The 24,132-nt window shown below is 35.9% G+C and overlaps 1 protein-coding gene across 1 annotated transcript in view; it reads right to left on the minus strand.

Annotated features, from left to right (window-relative positions):
• Positions 1-24,132, minus strand: part of UHRF2 (ubiquitin like with PHD and ring finger domains 2) — a 157,973-nt gene that overhangs the window by 67,478 nt on the left and 66,363 nt on the right. The window contains exons 3-4 of the mRNA XM_072596937.1: positions 22,366-22,616; positions 2,644-2,862 (exon numbers count right to left, since the gene is read on the minus strand). Coding sequence (XP_072453038.1) covers positions 2,644-2,862; positions 22,366-22,616 — 470 coding nt within the window. The remainder of the gene's footprint in view (positions 1-2,643; positions 2,863-22,365; positions 22,617-24,132) is intronic.

Genomic DNA, 24,132 nt, shown 5'->3' on the forward strand with positions numbered 1-24,132 from the left:
TATTCACATAGCTTACCTCCTTAATTTAGTCCCTTATCATCTCTTGCCTGGACAAAGGCCTATGTTTAAAATTTTTATTCTACCTTTTCCAGTCTGAAGACCATTCCTCATAACAGGAAAAGCAGAAATCAGGTAGGACTTCAATCACCTCAATTAAATGTAAAGGTGTGCATACCAAGAAGTGGGCCTAGTTTTTCCTTGTTCTAAAGAATAATACAGGATACAGACAGTAAAAAGGAAAAACTTCAAAAAAAGAGCAAGGAGAATTCAAATGAAGAGTAAAGGATAAACAAGTGACAAAGAGGAAACAGGGTGAGTTTCTTCAGGAATATGTTGCTTTCCACATATGAAGACAATAGTGAAAAACGCAACATAGTTAAGGAAGGTTAAAGTTGTTATTTCACTTATACAACCAATACATAAGAAAAAATAATAAGGCCTAGGCAGGTAACTTAGTTGTTTCTGCACAAGATGATCCATGCAAAATACCAGCTCTGTCCATGTATGCACAACTGTAGGCCAGGCAAGAATTTTAACACATAAAAACAGAAAATGTGTCCTGAAATGCCAATAAAATAATTTTTTAGGTTACTATAGTTCTATGCCATCAGATAAGTTAATTAGAGACTTAGGTGTTAATGTAGGAGGTGCTGGTGAAAGTTTAAAATCAAAAGATTAGTGGGACTCATCTGCATGAAATCATACACATGCATTATTTTTGGTGTTGATGATAGACAAAGGAGTGTTTCAGAAAAGACAAATTTGAACTATGATGACAGGAAAATAGTCTTAGTGCTATACTAACTAGTGTAAAATAACAAGGGTACACTTCTTTTGTATTATTTCTTATATATAATGAAAGTCTGTGAAATGGTTACAGTCCATGCTAATGTCTATATTCATTTCCCAATTTCCTATTTTTGAGTTGATTTATTTAAATAGGTCAGACAGGCACTGTTTTAATTCAAGCTATGCAATTTCATTTTTATCTTCTAAATACGGTATATTTTTTTCTAGCAAATCAATGGACTACTTAAGACATCTGATTCAGAAATGACATTAGTAATCAGTAATTTCCTTTTTGTTAGGGATAAGGATAGAGGCTGGACTTGTGATTTCACTGATAAAATGAACTCCTGAGTCAGGAGTGTGGAAACTTCTTTAACAATACGTGTTGGCACATTCTTTGTAACTTATGGTCCTAGGAAGTTGCCTAGAGTAATGAAAATTAAAAGACTTTCTCAAGATTAGAGTCATTACAAATCAGAGACAGATAGACCTAGATCTTCCTGACTCTTCAATATCATAGCTGCCTCTCTTCCTATTTATTAAGATATGGTAAATTTGGGGTTTTCTTTGTGATGTTCTGTGCTTGTCATGCCCAGAAAATTCCAGCTCTTTTCTTGAAGAAATTATTAATAACATAAAAAGTCAGGATTCTATCTAGTCTAAAAGTCTTTAACCTTTTCATTCCTATATCTTGAACTATATTTACCCCCCAAAATTTTTTTGCCAACTTCCCCTAAAACACTTCTGTAAAGATAATTTAGTTCAGAGAGTCTTATAAAATTCTTTACAGAAGTTATCTTCTCATCTTCTGCAACAGATGAAGACACACACTGCATTTTTTCATGGTATTTTTTACTTATACTCATCATAAATACTGGAATATTGGGATGAATGTGTCTTATTGCCTTGAGGAATAGGAGAGAAACAACTCCTGCACCTACTAATTATGTGTTGCCCAAAGGAGAACCTCATTCTTCCATTTAGCTGCAAACGTCCTATATGTTATGCTTTCGATTACAGTGAAAATGACAATGTTAATATAATTCAGTTCCTTGCATATGACTCATTAGTCACTGGAAAGCGATTACACATTCAGAGTGCCAGCAATGAAACTGATGTTTTTAGACGCTCATAAAACCACATAATTCTTCCTCTTCTATACCCCCCCCTTTTCTGCCATTCTTTCACTGTCTCTGCAGAAGTGAGAGACTCTTGTAGGGTAGGCCAATGTAACATCAGACCTGGCATAGTCTATCAGGCCAAAAAGACTTCAAATATTTTCCTGGCAACAAAAAACATCTAAGAACAAGCTTAGCCAAGTATGGAGAAGCTCAACAAAAGTAGGCTGGACTAGGCAATAAATTTTTTTTTTTGGTTAAGGCAACCTACAAAACAAACAATGGATCTTAGTCCTATGAAGCTGGGGAGGAAAAAGAGCTAAGGGCAGAAAACTTTAGTTCTAACCTCATAAAATTAACTACCAGATTTTTTTTCTGAACATATCAAACAAAACCTTAGTAACTGTCAAATGTCAATGCTGTTGGCAATCACTATTCCTTTACTACACCAAAACACAAAGTCCTAATTTCATTTCTGGCAAAAAAGCTTAGTCATTGTTCTTTAACACAAATATGATTCTTAATTTAGGTATAAAAAGTTTTAACACTGAGAATTCTTAAGAAAGTTTGAAAATTTTTGAAAAAGATTGCTGACCACTCCCACGAACAAGACATTCCAATTGCATTATAAGATGACATTAGGTCCAAATATCACAGCGTGCTACTTTGAGAGTTCAATACTTAAAATATACATGCCTGGATTAATTCTGTAGGTGTAATGCAAGGTAAATCTTACCCTAGCATAATTTTTGCATGAACTTCTTTGTTAGTCCTCGAGATTTCCTTCAACATGGTAATCTCTGCATCATACCAGAATCCTCTTTCTTCAGGAGTATCTACATTGTAGTTCACCATCACCATATCCCCTACATTTAATTCATTCCACTTCAGAATTTTTCTTGCTCGTGGTCGAAGATTTTGGGGAGGCATTTCTAGAATACCATTTTCTGGATATCTAGGAGACAAAAAAAAAAATGTAAGAAGTACATCTATAACTATCTCCATATAAGACATTATGAAACAAAACACAAGACACATAACACAATTACCTATACTGAAAATTACAGTTTCTAATTAGAACATTAAAATTAGGCACAATTAATTAAATGAGGGATAAAATAAATTATAGAAATCTCCAACTGAATCAAAACATGATAATTTCTAGGTTAGGACCCTCATTGTATCAAGCTCTCCTACTTTTCTTATTTGAAATTAAGTCTAAAATTTCTGTAGGTATATAGAAGCAAAATTCTTTTCATGATCAACGTCTTAATGACTAAGAGGGAACATAACACTGCATTTTTCCAATAAGATAACTGTCTCTTAGAAAATAAAATTTCTAAAACTGAGTCATTAATATCTATTTTTTCTTTTAAATTCCATCTTACCTGCACATTTAGAAGGAGCTTTTTTGATTGTGAAGCCAACACTTTTTGCCTATAGTCATATTACAAAATCAAAGCTCTTTCTGTCTACTTGTACTATGATGTGAACCACTGAATAAAAAGGTTTACTTACACTGCTGTTAACCAGGAAGCAGTCCATTGTAATTAGTAGGATTTTAATCCTAAAGACTTAAGGCCTTCCCACATAAATCATCAGCATTTTTATATATTTCTAACAAAGCCCAACAAGCAAGAGATAGAAAGAGGAGTTCCATTTAAAGTTATGTAGACATTATAAAATATTTGGGAGTCTACCTACCAAAACAAACCCAGGAACTATATGAACACAATTACAAAACTTTTCACAAAAATAAAGTCAGTTCTAAATAACTGAAATAATATTAGTTGTTCATGGATAGGCTGAGTTAATATAATAAAAATGACAATTCTACCTAAATTAATTTAGCGATTCAGTGCCATACCAATCAAACTACCAAAAATTACTTTATAGAGCCAGAAAAAATAATTACAAAATTCAACTGGAAGAACACAAAAGGTCCAGAATATCAAGGGAATTAATGAAAAGAAATGCAAGGGAAGGTGGCTTAGCCATACCAGATCTTAAATTGTATTATAAAGCAGCAATCATCAAAACTACTTGGTACTGGCTAAGAAATAGAGTGGTGGATCAGTGGAGTGAGTTAGGTACACAAGACAAAGCAGTTAATGACTATAGTAATCTACTGTTTGATAAACCCAAAGACTCCAGCTTCTGGTATAAGAACTCACTATCTGATAAAAACTGCTAGGTAAACTGTAAAATAGTATGGCAGAAACCAGGCACAGACCAACAAATTACACCGTATACCAAAATAAGGTCAAAACTGGTGCATGATTTAGATACTATAAGCAAACTGGGAGAACAAGGAATAGTTTATCTGTCAGATTTATGAAGAACAGAAGAATTTATGACAAAATAAGAGATAGATAACACGAAATGCAAAATGGATAATTTTGATTACATTAAATGGAAAAGTTTTTGCACAAAGCCAATGCAGCCAAGATTAGGAGGGAAACAGGAAACTGGGAAAGAATTTTTACAACCAGTGTCTCTGATAAAGGCCTCATTTCTAAAATAATAGAGAACGGAGTCAAATTTATGAGAATACAAGTCATTCCTCAATTGATAAATGGTCAAAGAATATGAACAGGAAGTTTTCAGACGAAGAAATTTAAGCTCTGTAGTCATATGAAAAAATGCTCTAACTCACTACTGACTGGAGAAATGCAAATCAAAACAGCTCTGAGGTACCACATCACACCTATCAGATTGGCTAACATGACATAACAGGAAAATGATAAATGTTGGAGAAAATGTGAGAAAACTATACTAATGCATTGTCGGTAGAGTTGTGAGCTGATCCAACCATTCTGGAGAGCAACTTGGAACTATGCCCAAAAGAATTTACAACTCTGCATACCCTTTGACACAGAAATAACACTTCCAGGTCGGTATCCCAAAGAGATCATACAGATGGGAAAAGGATTCACATATACAAAAACATTTATAGCAGCTTTTTGTGGTGGCAAAGAATTGGAAATGAGCGGATGACCGTCTACTGGGGAAAGGCTGAACAAGCTGTGGTGTACGAATGTAATGGAATACTATTGTGCTGTAAGAAATGATGGGCAGGCAGACTGCAGAGAGGCCTGGAAAGACTCGAATGCGCTCACACAGAGTGCAGCGGACAGAACCAGCAGAATGCTGAACGCAGTGACACCCGCCATGTGCGGTGACTGACTCGGACGGACTTCCCAGATGCCTCCACAGGGCTCCGGAGGAGGAAGACGCGTCCGTGTCCAGAAAAAGGACAACGGAGTCGGGATGCAGACTGAAGCATGTTACTTGCTTTCTCTTTTCTTTTTTTGTTTGTTTCTTGTTTCCCATAGTTTCTCCCACTGGTTCTAATTCTTTTTTACAACACGATTAATGTGAAAATAGGCTCAATATAAACATATATGGAGAGCCTATTTCAAATTACATGTCGTCTTTAGGTGGAGGAGGGAAGAAATGGAGAGAAAATTTGGAACTCAAAATCTTATGGAAGTGAATGCTGAAAACTAAAAATTAACAAATTTTAAAAAGACAAGTTCTTTAAGGAAAAAAAAAAGATGAAGTCTGCCTGTGCTTAGGCAAGCTAGATGCTAGATCCCACTTGTTTGCATTCTAACTCACAAGTAAACATCTAGTCATTACTCCAGTTACCAAGGATCAATGAAAACAAGAGCCCAAGAACCTGTCATTTTTGAAGAAGACAGAATAATAAAGTTTCTGTTTTTGTCCCAACTATAGGGAAAGCTTACTCCATAAGACAGACTGACACACCACAAAAACAAAGCCCTATAGCTCTCTGAATCAAACTAATGCATTCTCCTCCACACAGCTCTGTTTGAGATCAATACCCCACAGGCTGCTACATATTCCAGCTAAGCATCTCCTTTCTTTTCAAAATCAAGTGAAGATCAAGCTTCCAGATGACACTTGGAAAGGCAAAACGTTCGACCCATCTAGGTACGTTACACTAGAGTCCTATATAAATATGTACCTATCTGGGCACCTTGAAAGAGAGATGGGATGCAATTTTTGTCAGTTCCCTGAACCTAGGAGCTTTGGGAATAACCAGGTCTGGTTCTTGCCCTCAGTCATTACTGAGATCAGAAATTATTGTGAAAAAGGTGTATATCTTCCTTAATCACTACTGATAATAACCAACTGCCACCAACAGGCAAATAGACAAAAGAGTCCTAGAAGTGGCAGAACCCCCCCAACATGACTGGTCCGCACCTCTTTTGGAGAGGGGGGTCAATAACCCTTGCCAACTGCAACGTACTGTGAAAGCAAACCAGCCTAGCTGAACAAGAGGCAGTATGTGCCACAATAGTCAAACCTGGCCCATCATCTCCTGAGACCCTACTAGCGACTGTCCAGGACTATGAATTCAAAAGCCTTTGGAAGAACAATATTTCCAGGCCAGGGAACATCATCATGGGAAACATCCCCATTAGAGATATTTGTCACTAAAGTTCAAGGCACTATCAAATAGTTTTGGCATAAGAAATTGCTAGGATTTTATCAGTGGAAATAACATTTAAGAAGAAGCCTTACCATCTGCTTTGCAAGTTAGCTCTAAGTATTATGAGACCTTTTCATCACCTGATTTGCAGCTGAAACCTTCCATGTGTGTTATCTCTGCCAGATTAGAATGTGAGCTTTTTGGGAAAAGGGACTGTTTTTTTCTATTTGTATCAGTAGCTCTTAGTACAGTATTCTGTACATAGTAAGCACTTAATAAATACTTAATTTGTTCATTCATTCACACAAATATGAGTTGGAAACCTAGTAAAAGCCGGATGATAACTAAGTGGCATAGTTCACTTATGCCTCTTGCAACTCAACCCACATAAGCCACTCTGTTGTCAAATTTAGTCATTTTTACCTTCATAATATCTCTAATGTTCTTTCTATTCACACAGATACTACTCTAGTACAGGCCCTCACTGCCCCCTTTTTTGGTGGTATATCTATAATTTCTTATTTTTAAAAATTTAAACAGTATTTTATTTCCCCCCAATTACCTAACAATAAAATGTTTAGCATTCATTTTTACAAGATTTTGAGTTCCAAATTTTTCTCTCTTCTTCTCCCTTCCCTGTTCTGAAAATAACCTATTAGTGTGACAATAGGTTGGAGGGAGCTGAAAGCATAGAAAGAGTTGAGCATCTGACATGCTTGGGTGAGAGATACATTAATACTCAACATTTGTGTGTTATACGAAGTCCAGATAAAAAGGATTTCCCTAATGACAAAAATATCTTACAGATGCTCCTGCTTTCAGTTGATGTGCTCACCACATAGAGCCAGGAATGCTCCAGGGAATTCCCAATCAGATTCTATGGTTCAAAATTCAAAAGAAGATGGCTAGGCACTTATTTTGTTTTTCCCCATGCTCCTTCACTGATGTAAAAGTCCATTAAAAAAAAAAGTTTGTCCCACAGATGTGTTTAGCATGAGCAAGAGAATCACGGAATGTCATGACCTCAGGTGAATCAGAATTACAAATGACACAAAGGGCAATGGAAACATGACCAAGAGTTAGATGACCACAGAATAGCATAAAAGAGATCCAGGACATATATCTGAACAGGTGAGTTATTCTTACAGCCAGAATGGAATCTAACAGATAAACTATGTAAGTGCTATCTGAGAATTCATGAAATATTTAAAAGAACCAGAAGACCTAGTGTGCTTTGAGTGAATTCCCTCTAGCGTAATCACAGAAAGATTTATATGATTTAGAGCTAGAAGGGCCCTCTGGGTTTAATCCAACACCCACATTTCATAGCTGAGGAAACTTAAGGTCCAGCAAGTTTAAGTACCCAAACCAGGGCATTCAAACCCAGATTATATAATTCCTAAGACTATGATATTACCACTATACCATGGACTAAATGAACAAAAAACTTTCAGGACAAGAGCATATGTATGGGTTATCATGGATATCCATGATGGGAAGAAGAATAATTTTTCCCCCCTTGAATTAATGGGTCTACTGAAACTACTTACTGTATTTGTTCTCCACAAGCACCTCTGGTAGGAAAGGGAGATGAAATGGAAAAGGAATTTTTACACTTATAGACAATAAGCCACAATTTATAATACCATTTTACCAATATCTAATCTAGATTACTATACAAAGAAATCATGTCAATTTAGAGACATTTTTCCTTTTTATACTGAAGTTCCACAAGACAATCTAAAATGTACAAAAACTTTCTACTGCTAAAGCAAACTAGTGACTTTGTTTCTAAGTTTAAATATTAATACTCGAACACAAAAATTCTCATGTGGTCTCTCATCACCATGGAAACCTCTCTTAGCAATCAGTTGCCCATGTCTGAAGATTCCAGTTTTCCTTTGCCACAGAAAATATTTGTGCATTCCTATGATATGATACAGAAGTATATTAATTCTGTCCACATGTGAGCTCTTCTAATATTCTTCCCCAACATCATTTGGAGACAACGGAAGATTTAAAATCCATATCCAATCTCTATAAAAAGTCACATACATGTTATATGTAAAAAGTTAAATGTTATAAATTTTGCAAAGCACTCTATACACATTATTTTATCCTCACAGCTCTCTTAGGTCATCACTATAGAGGTTATTATTCTAGTTTTATGGATGAAACTTAGAGAGGGTGAATAACTTATCCAATCATTCCTCTATCAAGTTTTGGATGTAGATTTTAACCCAGGTCTCTCCAGATTTCAAATTTTTTCACTCCACCATTCTGCCTTTTAACCAGGGGCCCACTAAGGAAGAGAGGGATCTTATTCTATTGACAAAAAGGCACTTAGATGTACATCTGCCTTGGTTAATAGTTTTCATTGAAAAAGAAAAACTAAACTGAAAAACCCTATCGAATATTTCTTGCCCCCAAATAAAAAGAGTCCTTGCAAAGAAAAATGTGAGTTTTTAAGGTTGTTTTTTTCCCCCTAGGAGGGGGGCTGGAGGTTATATTAAACATAATATTAGTAAGTATCCTCCATTAAAGCCCTACAGACCTCATCAAGACATTGGTTTTGGAGGTTTTTGAAGGTTCTGCTTTGTTAAATTCGGTTCACTTCACTTCAACCAGTATTAAGTACTTACTACAAACAAGCCACTGTGTTAAGGGCTGGACACAGAGACAACATGAAATAGTCCCTGCCCTCAAGGACCTTAGATTCCACTCAGGGAGATATAACATCTACATAGATTAAAAAAAAAAAATGTATAAATGGGAACATGAAGTAATTCAGAGGTTGGGGAGAACTAGAGGAACTGAGAATCGTTTTTGTAGGCTGAGTCTTGAAGAAAGATATTCCAAGAACAGAGGAGAGGTTATAGTTCACAAGCATCAGGTTAGCAAAACCATGAAGATAAGAAATATGTTTGAAGAACTGGGAATATGTCAGTTTGGCTAGAAGAACAAAGAACATATTAGGGGGGAAATAATGATAGATTTGGAAATGTGGCTGGAAATCAGATTATGAATGTCTTCAAATGCTAAACAATGGAAGATACTCTTTACTGGAGAGGCAACAAAGTCACTGTAGCTTGAAGAGGGGATTAACCCCATCAGATCTGTGGTTGCAGCTGTGAAGAAGAAGGATTAAGAGATGTGAGACTGAATGCTGGGAGAACATGTAAGAGCCCATTCCAATAGTTCAGGTAAGAAGTGATGAGGAACTGAATTAAGGGGTGGCCATGCGAATGAGAGAAAAGGACAGATATGAGATGTTCTGGAGGCATAATCCACAAGACTTGGCAATTTTAGAAATGAGAAATTAGGGGGTCAAAGAGGGAATGGCTCCTAAGGATTATTAGTCTTCCTGACTCCAGGCAGGCCCAGTGTTCTATTCACCCCATCACCTAGCTGTCCACAATGTACTAACCTCTGTTTTGGACATGCTGATGGAGTTCAGAGGTAGAGATATCCAATAGTCAGTAGACTGGAGCTCAGACCAGAAATGAGAGTCAGATATATAGTTTTAGAGTTGATTATATCACCAAAAATGTATGAAATGAGAGAAGAGAAGGTTCATGACAAAGCCCTGGGGTACATAAACATTTAGGGAACAATTACACAAAGGAGCAATTAAGAGAAACTGGAGATGTGGGAAAGATCAGTAACACAGATACAAGAGAGGAGAGAGCATATTGGAAAATACTGCAGAGTTCAAGATGGGGACAGAGAAAAGGCCTTTGGATTTATATGGGTGGGGGGGATGGGATAGGGGCATGCCATGTGGAAAGGAGAAGGCAGTGTTGAAGGGAGCAATGTAAAGTATTTGAGTGATGAGGTCAAAAGGCCTGTTTCAAGGAGTAAGTGGGAATAAGGGACACCCATTTTTCTAGGACTGTAGTTGTTAAAGGGATAGAATAGTTTTGGGGAAGGGAGGGAGAATATTAGAGGGGGAGGATGGGATCAAAGGGTGTGTGTGTGCGTGTGTGTGTGCCAATTGACTATTATTTTTGCTTTCTGCACACCTGTTGTCTTCCCTGTTACCTCCAATCTCTACACCCCACAATTTTCTCCCACAGTCTCAGAATACTCTCATCTGTTGCCTTTCCCTCCTACTCAGGTGCTACTGGATGAAGGTGGAGAAAGTTATGAACCAAAGATGACTGGGTTTACTACAAATTTCTGTTACATGATCTTAATTGGGTTCTCACTGCGCCAAGTAACTTTGTAACAAATCTCCCTAGTTAACTGGACACTCACCACAGGGGGTCTTCCAAACCTTTACATCTTTCCACAAACTTCTCATGGCTCCCAACTCTCCCTATACCCTCAATTGAGAACTCTGCTTCATTTTTACTGAAAAACATTTAGATTATTTGCTGCAGGGTCTTTCTTCTCTCCTCCTTACCTTACATCACCCAGATGCCTTCTGCCACTCTTTCTTTCTTCACTGTTTTCTCACATAATCCATCCCAACTCTTCCAGCAGATTGCCTCCTCTACCATCCCTACTGTTTTACTTCACTCTCTTCTTGTCTACTAGCTACTAGATGTATATTGACTAACTTTCCCTCTGTCAATCATTTATCCTACACAGAACTTGTTTGTACAATTTTTTGCTTGGTTTCTCTGCCATTAGTATTAAGTAACACTAGTATTAATAATATCTTTTGTCTACAAATATGACTAGTTCTCCATTCTCAAAAAAACTCTTACTGGATTTGCCATTTGTGCTACTGTCCTATATCTCTCTGCCTTTTGAGGCTAAGCTACACTAAGTGCTTCCATTTCCTTTCTGCTCATTTTATCTTAACTCTCTATAGTCTGGTTTCTGACTTTATCATTCAAATGAAACTGCGCTCTCCAAAGTTACCAAATCTAATGGCTTTTCCCACCCCACCCTCAATGCTCATCCTCTTGAACTCTCCAAAGCTGTTGACACTACCATCCTCTTCTTGACATTCGTATCTTTAGTTTCTATAACACTACTCCATGCTGGCTGTCCTCCTATCTGACTGCCCAGTGTCAGTTTCCTTTGCCAGATCTTTGCTGCAGTCATGTCTAACCAAAGGTATCCCACAGAGTTCTCTCTTGGGCCTACTTATCTTTTTCCTCTACATAATTTTACTTGGTGATCTCATCTTTATCTGATGATTCTCAGATTTACTTATCCAGCTCTAGCTTCCCTGAATCTCCAGACTCACATCTCTCACTGGATGTCCTATAGATATCTTAAAATCAACATGTTCAAAATAAAAATAATTCTCTATCTCCCAACCACTCCCTTACTCTAAATTTCTGTTACTGTCAAAGACACCATTGTCATTCTAGTCATCCAGGTTTACAAGCTAGGCATCATCCTCAACTCCTCACTCCCTTATCCCTATGTCCAACCTGTTGCTAAGGGCTGCTGATTCTGCCTTTGTGGTATCTCTGGCATATGCTGCCACCACCCTGGTATAGGCACTCTTCTCACTCCTGCTATTGCAATTGGCTGATTTTCCTGCCTTAAGCCTCTCCCCACTCCAGCCCATCCTTCACTAAGTGGTCAGAATGATCTTCTTAAACAGAAGATTCAAGGTTGACCAAGTCCCTGCTCTATTCAATCAAGTCCAGTGGCTCCCCATCACCTCCAGTTTCAAATAGAAAATCCCGTTTGGCATTCAAAGCCCTTCTCCACCTGGACTCCTCCTTCCTTTCTAGTCTTAGTAAGTCTTAGTATCTACCTTCACACCTCTCTGCCATATATCCTGTGATCCAGTGATACCAGGCTCTTTGCTATTTTGGAAACAAGATCCATTTCTCGACTGGTAATTTTCACTGGCTGTCTCTCACTCCCTGCAGCCTCCCATACCTGGAATGTTTTCCTTCCTCATCTCCACCCCTTGATTTCCTTTGAGTCCAAGTAAAATTTCACCTTCTACAGGAAGCCTTTCCTGATTCCCCATTAATTGTATTGCTCTACCTCTATGGATCATGTCCAATTTGTCTTGTATATAACTTGTTTATACATTGTCATTTGCTTGTCTCCCCCCATTATACTGTGAGCTTCCTGAGGTCAAGGGCTACCATCTGCCTTTCCTTGTATGCCCAGGGTTGAGTACAGTGCCAGCATGTAAAATGTGATCAATAATATTGGCTGAGTATGAAAAGCCTATTTCATGAATCAAGATTAGTAACATTAAACACAATAAATGTTGGAGATGCTGGCACATCAACCCCAACCATTCTATTCATCTGTAACAAGTTAGTTCGACAGCATCCATAAGGTAAACCAGGCATTTCCTTACACCCACACTCAGAGGCCACTGAATAAGCATGAAAAACTTTCTTCCCTTTTCATTATTCAAATACCTACCACCTTAGTTCAGGTTCTATCATCTGGTCTATGACAACAGGTTTCCTAATGGTCCCCCTTCCTTAAATCTCTTCTCTAATCCATCCTCTAGAGAGATTTGACCAAGGTCTCTCCCTGATAGACTCTAGTGGTTGGTTCCTTATTGCCTCTAAAATAAAATATAAACTCCTGTTTTGCCTATAATGCCCTTCCTAACCTGGACCCCAATCTGAAATGATTCCAGTTCCTATACTCTACATTCTAGCCAAACTAACCTTCTTTATGTTCCTCAAACACAGCACTATACTTCTATTTTGGATCTTCATTTCTCTGTATTTGCAATTTGTATCTTGAAAGTACGCCTTGCTCACCTTTCTCTCTCAGAATCCCTATTTCCTTTAAGACTCAGCTCAAGAACAATCTTCATATCTTTCATCATCCAATACTAAGTTTCAAGATATCATCTCTTAATTCTGGTAACACTAGCCTGAAACATCATCAGATTTGGAGATTTTTATTCAACATCCCCCAAATGCACCTGAGGTTACTACTGCCCCCCCATCATTCCAGCGCCCCTTAGGGGCAGTACTGCCCACTTTGAGAACCTCTTTAATCCATAGATAGGTTCCTTAAGTTATCGTTAAAATTTCAAAAACTGAATAGAATCTTTCTCCCCCATTTCCTTCCACAAACCCTGTTTTCAACAGACTAATGTATTTGGATCTAACATTCCTCCTACCCCCCATGCCTTTGTTCATGTCACTTTATATGTATTCTTTTTTATACTCTTCTTTAGTTACTTAAATTTGACTCATCCTTCAAAACACAGATTAGGTAACATCTCTGAGGTATCAGTCTCTAACAATACTGCTACACTGAACCTGGCACACAGAAAACACTTAATAAATGTTTGTTAATTGACTACTATATTTAAATACAAAGATGTTAAACTTTGGAAAAAGCCCTACTTAAACATTTTTGCACTCTTTCCCCGAGAAGTCTTTCATATGCCAGGAAGTAACTGCAGTTATCTGTTGATACAGACACTCCAATTATGGTAACAAAGTTGAAATCCTTAAGGACTTGCTCACTATTAAACAAAAATTCATTAAGGTATTGTGATTAATATATGAGATGTCTATAAATAGTTATTTTTGATCAAGTTTTCCCAAGAATTAGAAAATTTTAAGTCATAGTTATGTAAGTTTCTCTTGCAGATGTGTGGTTATAATGATACATATTATATTAAACAGCGATATTCTCAAAAGATATTTGTACAATGGGCTTCTTCTATTGCATTACTGAATCAAAGCCCTTGAACTAGACAGTACATAAAAATGATCTCATTCAACTCCCTTATTTTATACCTAAGAAAATTTTGGCCTGAAGAAATGAAAAGATTTGGTCATTTACAAGTAACTCATGTAGCTGAGATTCGAAACCAATGCTTCTGACTCCAAATTTAGCTCTTTCTTCTTCACTTAGATGAAAAAGACAGAGTACACTACCACACTTGCTTAGAAGACAGCAGATCCCTCTCCTTTTTATTAGGTCCACCTCTCAGCAGGGAGGCATTAACCACTACTGCTCATGTGCTATTCCTCTGGTCATTTCTGAATGGCTTCTCTCCTGGTGGCAACTGCAGATTCACATGATCATTTCCTGAAGTATAGGAAACAGTTTCATCCTCAGAGCATCCAGGTCTATGTTCTACAGTAAGATTCTTCTGGCTATTAAAAAGCCCCAAATTTACTTTGGAGCTCGTTTTTTGTTTTTTGTTTTTTTTACTTGCTGTGTGTCTATGTCACATCCTTCTACTCTCTATCCTGATGCAGATTAGCATTTTTCTTTCCCCTTTCATGACAGAAACATACAGTGTGTCAGATCATTAAGGACCTTTAATGCCAAGCTAAGGAGCTAAATCTTTATTTGAGCAAAAGGAAATCACGTAAGGAGCAAAAAAAGACATTTGAGATCAGTTCATAGGACAGAGGAAGTAGAGAGTGAAGGTGAGGTCAAGGAAGGCCAATTCTGTAAGAACAGTCTAGAGGTAAACTGGTATCCTTTCCTTCAATTACTATCATCTCTTCTTCCAGATTAATCTTAAAATATTGTTTTTCCCAAATTAGTACCTTAAGCAAAAAGGAAATCTAACAACTCTGAGGATTAGTGCCTGGCAGAGTAAAGGCAAAAATTGGCAGAAGAGGAAGGGTTAATTTGAAGTATTATATAAGTCAAACTTCAAATAGGATGACTTTGATATAATGGTACAGTAGTGATGTAGAGCTACACAGTAGACATTTGGAGATTGGAGACGACTAAAAGAAAACAAGGCTAGAAGAAAACAGGCTCGAAACTGAGTCAGTCATCCACCGAAGTGACAAAGACCTAAGAATTGATGAGGTCATCTAGAGAACAGTGGAGACAGAGGCTAAGCGGCAATGCAAATTTGGGAAACACCCTTATTTAGATGATGGGAAAAAGAGAAGCCAATAAAAGAACATGAAGAAAAGTTGGAGAGATCTAAGTATGAAGATACTGCAATGTCAAAGTCAAGGGAGGACAATTTCAAAGATGGTAGTGGTCTAGAGATTAAGTGCTCATTGAGGATAAGTATGTCTCTCTACTAGACAGAATACAAAGTTTTCTAAAACTAGCTTAAAGAAATTAATATAAATTGATCATCTCCACTTGATGGAAATGTGATATAAAATGTTCAGCTGTTATTGATAGACAATTTTCCCTTAAGACTAAACCTATAAAGATCAAATCATGTTAATGGTACTGATAACAGCACTGCTGTTTCTCTTTTGAAGTTTAAAAAAAAAATCAAAGCTATGGTAAAAATAATCACTCACAAAAACATTATACTGATTAAAAATTAAACAGACATGAAAAGAACTATAAAGCATACTTGCCAATTTTCTTCTTTAGAAATTTATATAATCATAAGTTTCTACCTTAGGCCATTCTCAAACCTATTTAGCTTTAGAAACCATAACACAACAAGCATTTTACATCATGGGTTTCCCAAGTGGTCAATTCAATAAGCATTTTTCAAGTGTTAATTACATACAAGACCCTGTGCTAGGTGTTGGTTAATGGCATGTTAGCATCCATTCCTTACCCTACTCTACCACAGATGGCAAGAGGGTAATGTTCATAAGGAAAGTAAGCTTAGAATCTAATGTTAAGGCTTCTTACCATTCTGGAGCTGGTGTGAAATTATTTTCATGATTAAATCTTTACAACTCTCGGGATATCTTCAATTCCCAATTATGATAATAAAAATTGAAGTGAAGTTCAGAGACTTTAGAGATCATCTGGTCCAAACCCCCTCTTTGAAGAGGCAATGAAATGAATCAATGCCCTCAAGGAACTTACATTTTACTGTGGAGACACAACATGTACTCAGAAACACGTATAGAATATTTTGAGGCAGAAGACAGCACTAATAATTAAGAAGACAAGTGAGGAGCAATCTTATCCAAACTCTAACTGAATAGGAACTTTTTCAAGAATATCCTTGATATTAGATAATATAACTTTTGCTTGAAGACTTCTAATTAAGGAGAATCTACTACCCTACCCAGTTTTTTTTTTTTAAAGGAAACTAGAAGTTTCTTCTTCTTGAATTGATTAATAGAACCTATCACTCCTGATGCTTAGGTACTTTTAAAAAGCAATAGAAGTTTTGAGATTTTCTCCCCCTCCTCAGTATTACTAACATATATTTAATTGAAGCAAAGATACTTGTCATCAGCACCACATAAAATATGATGCCAGATGACCATACAACATCTACCTATACAGTTAAGCTAGTTAAAATGCTAGCTTAGCTAGTTAAATGATGTGGCCCAAATGAATTTATTTCAACCTGGAAAGACATATCTAGTGGAGTCCCCTAAGAATCTATCTTTGCCGCTGTGTTGCTCAACATTTTCATTAAAATAACAAATAAAGTAATGGTTTAAGTTAAGAGACACTTATTCTACTCACAAATAAAAATTCTGGGAAGAATGATTATGTGAGATGATGAAGTAAGTGTCCAAAAAGATTTATATATGTTACAGTGATCACATGAATGTAATAAAACATTCAATAAAAAACACCATAAATATTCTACATTTGTGTTTTAAGAAAAACCCTAACAAGGTTCAGGAGGTATGGCTAGACAAAGAGTTCTGGCAGTGGTGATGGCGACAATGAAGGAGGAGATAAAAGACAAGGCAGACAGAAAAGCTGAAGAGACCTTAGATTGCTTTTAATAAAAGCAGTGGGTCTAGTTTCGCTCTACTCTGTACCTTAGTCAAATCATAAATGGGAGTAATATGTTTGGACCTCATCTCCCATATACTAGGAATGACACTGAAACTGATCTGCATCAGTTGGAAGGTGATTAATAAGACAAAAGGGTTAGAGACCACATATATAACAATCAGCTGAAGGACTGGGTGGTATAGATACAGACTATGGAAGACTGAGAGGCATCAAACATGATTTTTGTCTTTTAAGTTTTAGAAGAGTGATCATATGGAAAAAAATTTTAACTTGTACTGGCTGGACCCAGAAGGGCAGAACTAGAAATAAGTAGATCAACTTCCAAATAATCGTTGCTATCCAAAAGTGGAATAAATAGCCTCAGGAGCAAGGGGTTCCCCATTACTGGAGGTATTCAAGCAGAGACTAGATAACCACTTATCAAGAATACCTTAGCAATAATCTTTGAAGTATCTTCCAATTTTGAGTCAAGGCTAAAGCCTGGAGAAAATCTACTCTAGACCCCAAAGATCCTAAAATGTAAACATAAAAGCTGCCTGTCTAAAGACAACAATTCTTTTAATTCAAATTAAATACTATTTTCTGTAATTACATGTAAAAACAATTTTAACATTCTTTTTTTCCCCAAATTTTGAGTTCCAAATGATCTCCCTCCCTTCCTTACCCTGACTGAGAAGGAAAGCAATTTGACATAGGTTATACATGTGTAATCATATAAAATGCATTTCCATGTATGTCATGCTGTGAAAGAAAACAGTCAACCCCCGCCCCCCCCAAAATAAAGATGGCAAAGAAAAAGTATTTTCAATCTGCATTCAGGCTCCACCAGTTCTTTCTCTGGAGCCAGACAGTACCTTTCACCGTAAGTCCTTCAGAACTGTCTTGAACACCTGAACTACTCACAGTAGATCATCGTACAACACTGCTATTACTGTGTACAATATTCTCTTGATTCTACTCATTTCACTTTGCATTAGTTTATGTCTTCCCAGTTTTTTCTAAGAATATTTTGCTCATCATTTCTCACAGCATAACAGTATACATTCACAATCATATACAACAACTTGCTCAGCCATTCCCCAATTAATAGACATTCCTTCAATTTCCAATTCTTTGCCATCATTAAAAGAGATGCTATAAATATTTTTGTACACATAGGTCCTTTTTCTTTTTTAAAAAATCTCTTTGAGACAGACCTACTAGTGGTATTGCTTGGTTAAAGGGTATGCAAAGTTTTATAGTCCTTTGGGTATAGTTCCAAACTTCTCTACAGAATGGCTGAATCAGTACACAACTTGACCAACATTGCATTAAGTGTTTTAATTTTCCCACATCCCAACATTTGTCATTTTCCTTTTATGTCATATTAGCCAATCTGATAGGTGTGGGGTGGTAGCTCAGAGTTGTTTTAATTTCCATTTCTCTAATCAGTAATGATTTAGAACATTTTTTCTTGACTGAAGTCAACAATTCTAAGAAAAATTCAATTCTGAAACATTTATCACTCCTCCTGGACTCTGGAAGCTGCTTCTTTCCTGGTGCTACTATAGGCACCTGTGTGACGTTTGAAAGCTGTCATTTCTCTGACTTTAACACAAGTACCTCAAATGTCCATTTTCACCAAGTTTCTTTTAAAAGGCACTGGAACCGATGGTTTAACTTATATATGTGAGACCTGTGATTTCAAGAAAACTTTAGGCTTAAGACTTTACTCGATTTTGAACTATGCTCAAAGGGCTGTAAACTGTGTGTACCTTTTGATTCGGTAATACCACTACCAGGTCCGTTATTCCAAGAGATCAAACCAAAGGGAAATGGGCCTATTTATTAATTTAAAAAAAAAAAAAAAAAGGACAGCAGCTCTTTTGGTGATGACAAAAAATTAGAAATTGAACAGATGCCTATCAATTGGGGAATGGCTTAACAAGTTGTGGTGTATGATTGTGACAGAATTCTACTGTGTCAGAAGAAATGATGAGCAGAAATGGTTCAGAAAAATCTGAGAAGATGAGTGAAGTGAGAAGAACCAAGAGGACACCACACAGTAACAACAATAATGTATGATCTACCATGAATAACTCAGCTATTCATCTCCAGAGAGATGGTGGAGCCTGAATGCAGATTTTAGCATATTTTTTAAAAACTTTCTTTCCTTTTCTTGTTCTGTTTTGTTGTGGCAACGTGGCTAATATGGAAATGTTTTGGATGACTGCAAGTGTATAACCTATATAACATTGTTCACCTTCTCAGGAAAGGGGAGGGGGAGGAGAAAGAAAAGAATTTGTAGCTCAGAATTTTTAAAAAATTGATTGTTAAAGCAGTTTTTTACACATAGAAAATATTTAATGAAATAAATCAAAATATATTGGGGAAAAAAGACCTGACTAGAGGTACCAGATTACTTTGGGACACTGTTTCTCCAACATTCACCCTAAATAGCTGAAGAAAGCTCAATATGTTTTTTTCTAGACAAAATGAGAGCAATATGCTGAGCCTGAGAGTGAAGGATGACTATATCCCTGAAAGCACCCATCATCTTCACCAAACTTTACTTTTCCTAGCTGCCCTATTTCTATCAATAGCTCTATCATTCTTCTAATTACCCTGGCTAGAAAATCTGTAGTTATAGGAACATAGACCTTGAGAGAAACCTTCTGTAATAGCTTCCTAACTTACGATTTGCCTCCAATTCTTCTTGTACAGCACTGGTAGGTTATAAAATATCTCTATCATACCATTCCCCATGCTGAAAACCTCTAGTACCTCTCTACTGCCCCCAGAATAAAAGGTTAGATTGCTTAATCTGGCATTCAAGGCCATGGAAATATATTACCAATCTATTTTTCTGATCTTATTGTGATAAACTGCCCTCATACTTGAGCCAAATTGAATTTTTCTTTTAACTTTAATTTGCTCTGGGTCATCATTATGAACACTGATTACTGTGATATAGTTCAATAACCAACAATAAAGTGAAACAGTGCAGTGTTACAAAACATTATACAGTAAGGAATGCCCCTTTAGAGATCCCATTGAACTTTGTTTTCCGACTCTGAAGTATTTAAGTAATGCTGTGTATGAAAGTTGTCTTTGTGTTATCACACTGAGATTATAGACTCAAGAGCACAGAGACTTTCTTATTTAAGTTTTCTATTTCCCCAGGGTTTTACACTCAGCTCTGTGTGATACTGCAGATATCAATATTTTGTAAATATTTGTTAAGTCAAAGAAAAAGCATAAATTGTTATGAATCAGACACTGGGTTAAAGGCTGGGGAAATTAATACGAGAGTTAAACAATTCCTATTCTTCAGGAGTTTACATTCTAATAAAAATGAGTGATGGTTCTGGGGAATCTTCAAGTTACATAGGCCATTTGTTTCTACAATAAATAACCCCATACTATTGTTTCTCTACTTGGTAATTTTGTGGTCTCTTCTTTCCAGAGGATTTTTCCCTCATCCCTACTCTTTCAGATGAGTTTGACAATATTGGCTGATCTCGCCATTATATTTTCAGAGATAGAGGGAAAGCTTTGCTAATTATGAAGAATGAGAGACTTTTTTTTATCAACTTCATGCAAAAATCATAATATACTCATTAGGCCAAACAGTGCCAGTATATCTTTAAAAGAGGTTTGATATACACATAATCTTAAAGCTATGATTGGCGATTTTAGGCAAGCAAAACTGCAATGGGAAGAAATTTTTCCACAAGACTTCACATTTATAGAAATCAGAAAACTTCAAGAACCTAGAAGAAATGAGAAACATTTCAAGAATACTTTAACTAGAACAAAAGCTACATATGATTGAGAAAAAAATAGATCAACTAAAAAGTAATCAATCAGCAAATGTTTACCATGAATAAAAACAGTATGCTAAGAAATGAAGACCACTTCTCTAAGTGTATTTTTTCAAGTGCCTATGAATGTTCATGAATGATACAATACTACATAGGTAAGCGTAATTCTTGGTTAAAAAAAAACAAAAACCAGTTGTCTTGTACTTGAAAGGATCCTGACTTGGGAATTCAGAACCCCAAGTTCAATAATTACATTTACTGGCTATGTTAACCTTGACAAACACTCTCTCTGAACTTCAGCTTTCTTATTTACAAAATGAGGATGATATTTGTACTGTGAAACTCAAAGGGTTACTTCTAGAAAAAACTGTGTAACCCTTAAGGCACTATATAACTAAACTGTTCACAAGGAGTTTTAATTTTAATTGGGTTGGGCAAACCACAGTGCTCAGTCCCTATTGCCAGTCCTTCTTTTAGCACAGTCCCAACTCTTTGCCATTGTTACCATTCCAAACAAAATCACAGCCACTTATGCTAGTCTGGTATGGTGCTGAACTTCATAACGGTTCAAAAGAATCAACAAGTAGGGCTCACAATAGTAACCACAAGAATCAAAGAGCCAAGGGCAAAGGGAAGAGGAACAACTTAAACAACAGGTAGGAAAAGCTTGGAAACATGTCTTTCTGAATACTACTACATTAACTTGGAAATCTAAATTGATGGGCACAGATCTGATATAGATTATCTTCTGGGAGAAAAACTATGTGTAAATGGTTCTATTATTTCTTATTCTAACTATTACAGACAAAAAACTGTTATTTTGAACAAAATATGTTAAAAATGATTTAGGTTATTTCTTATTACTTAGGTGTTAACAAGCAGAAAAATTTAAGGCCTCTTTTCCTACTTTATTTTTGGATACAATATCTGTACCAACAGCTGATCTTTAGCAGTGTTTTAAAATACAAAGGTATAAATGTCAGGGATTTTTGTCAAAGGAAAAATATTATTCATTTCCATTTAGAAATCATTCTCCTGGTTTAGAATGATTACTATCTCCAGAAACACAATGTGCTTACTTCATTACAATACTAAAAACAATAACTCTTACTTCACTTGTATTATATGACTATGTTATACATTTGTGCCACTTCGAGCCATTTAAATGTTTCCTTTAGAACTCTAAGAAAACAGAATTGTATGTTTTTCTATGATGATATTTGCCATTCAACAATACACACTTATCACAGGGTTAAGGGAACTACGCAAATACCGTCTTACATAGTTTTATCTCAAATTTCAAGGCAAGGTAGGATGGACATTGATCATATAAGAAAACCACTTAGAAGTAAAGAACGATTTCAATATTGAAAGCTATCTTCAGGTAATCCTTAATAATCATTAACTCAAATTCCTCCCTTAAAAAAACCTAAAAGTTAGTTTTTAAAACACGATTCCTTGAATGTAATTTTGAATCCTAACACGGATCTTTCCATGTTAAGATGACTTTTTTCTTCAAATTGTTGCTTCTACAAACCAGAACAAAAATGAAGGAAGTCTACATGAGAGCATGAGCACTTACTCATCATACTGGATGTGATAAACAACATCTTCATTATTCACAGAATGAGAGTGAGATGTGGAGGGTGCGCTGTCCAGCTTATTTGTGCTGCCTCTGGAATGGTCATGATTTAAATTTCCATTAGTCCTTCTGCCACTCTTTGCTTTAGCTTTGCCACTTTTGTGTTGTTTTGCTGCAAGGGACACACTCTTTATATGAGCTTCAAACCAAGAGCCAAGGGCATCATCTCGAACATCCACCAGTTCATTTATCTAAAAGACAAGTTTGAAAAAAGCATTAATGAACAGTTTAAACTATAATGTGACTGTGGAATTAGAGTAAATTAACATACTTAACTACATTTTCCAAAGAACTCTGGACAATAAGGAAGAAATAACTATGATATCCCATGTTATAATAAATTAAGGAGAAATTGCACTTTTCTTTTTCCAAAGCAAAACTATCTAAATTTTTTCGAAATATCAAAAAAACAAAGATATCAATAAAATGATTTTAGACAATCTATCTTTTAGCCCATATTCAAGATTTGCTAAGTTTTCCTAAAGATTCTATAAAATGAGGATGATACTTCTCCCAAGATATTCTCAAGATAATTGATCATAATCTGATTTTTTTTACATATCTTGAAGATATGAAGATATGAGACAGAAAACTGAAACAGCTTTCCTTTATAAAAGCAGTAAGTCAAAAAACATTAAATATCTGCATATTAAGATAATGCTAGAAAAACATTTTCTTCCAATGAAATTATAAAATTTTAGAGAAGTAAAAGGGAATGTGAAAAACTGGAATCGTGTAGTTTGGTTCCTGTTTAGGAAGACTAAATAGAATAAGTGAATTGATTCTGAAGTCACATATTGATTTAATCCCAGTAAAAATTTTATAGTAGCATTTAATAAAAATTGTCAATATATAATTTTTCATATTCTTTCAGTGTGCAACAGAATTACATTAGATAATATATGTAATAACGTTACCTAAATGATAAAGAAATATATAAATGTAAAGTTATTGCTGTTATTAATCAGGCAAAAACAAAAATGTAATGATGATTTATCTTCTTAAAGACAAAAATTATCAAAAACATACTTATTTGAAACCAGAAAAATTGATCAGAAATTTAATTTTTATTATTACTATTTCTATCATCTTGTTTTCATCTTTTCCCAGTGGAGTTCAAATAAGTACAGTCCTAGAATAATGAGTGTAATAACGTTTATTAAGAGTTTACTTTGTGCCAGTCAGTAACCATTTATTAAGCACATATTATGTGCCAAGCAAAGAAAGGCAAAAAACAGTTCCTGCCCTCAAGGAACACACAGTCTAAATAGAGAGCTAACATGAAAATAACTACGTATAAACAAGTTATAAACAAAATAAATTGTAAACAGGCCTTAGCATTACAGGGGGAATCAGGAAAGGCTTCTCGTAAAAGGTGAGCCTTTAGCTGGGATTGGAGGGAAGCCAGAAGGTAAAGATAAAAAAGAGCATTCCATGTAGGAGGAATAGCCTGCTAAATGCCCATAGTCGGGAAATGGAAAGTCTTATTTGAAGAACAGTAAAGAGGCCAAAGTCACTGGATCACAAAATGGGTGGAGAGAGAAAGGGCAGGATATAATAAGACTTGAAAGGCAGGGGAGTGTCAGGTTATGAAGGGCTTTGAATGCCTAAGAAAGGATTTTATATTTGATCATAGAAATGGCAGGGAGCCACTAGAGTTTCTTGAGCAATCATGGTCAGATCTGTGCTTTAGGAAGCTTATTTGAG

Source organism: Notamacropus eugenii, chromosome 1, assembly GCF_028372415.1.
Source record: "Notamacropus eugenii isolate mMacEug1 chromosome 1, mMacEug1.pri_v2, whole genome shotgun sequence".
NCBI classification, from domain to species: Eukaryota; Metazoa; Chordata; class Mammalia; order Diprotodontia; family Macropodidae; genus Notamacropus; species Notamacropus eugenii.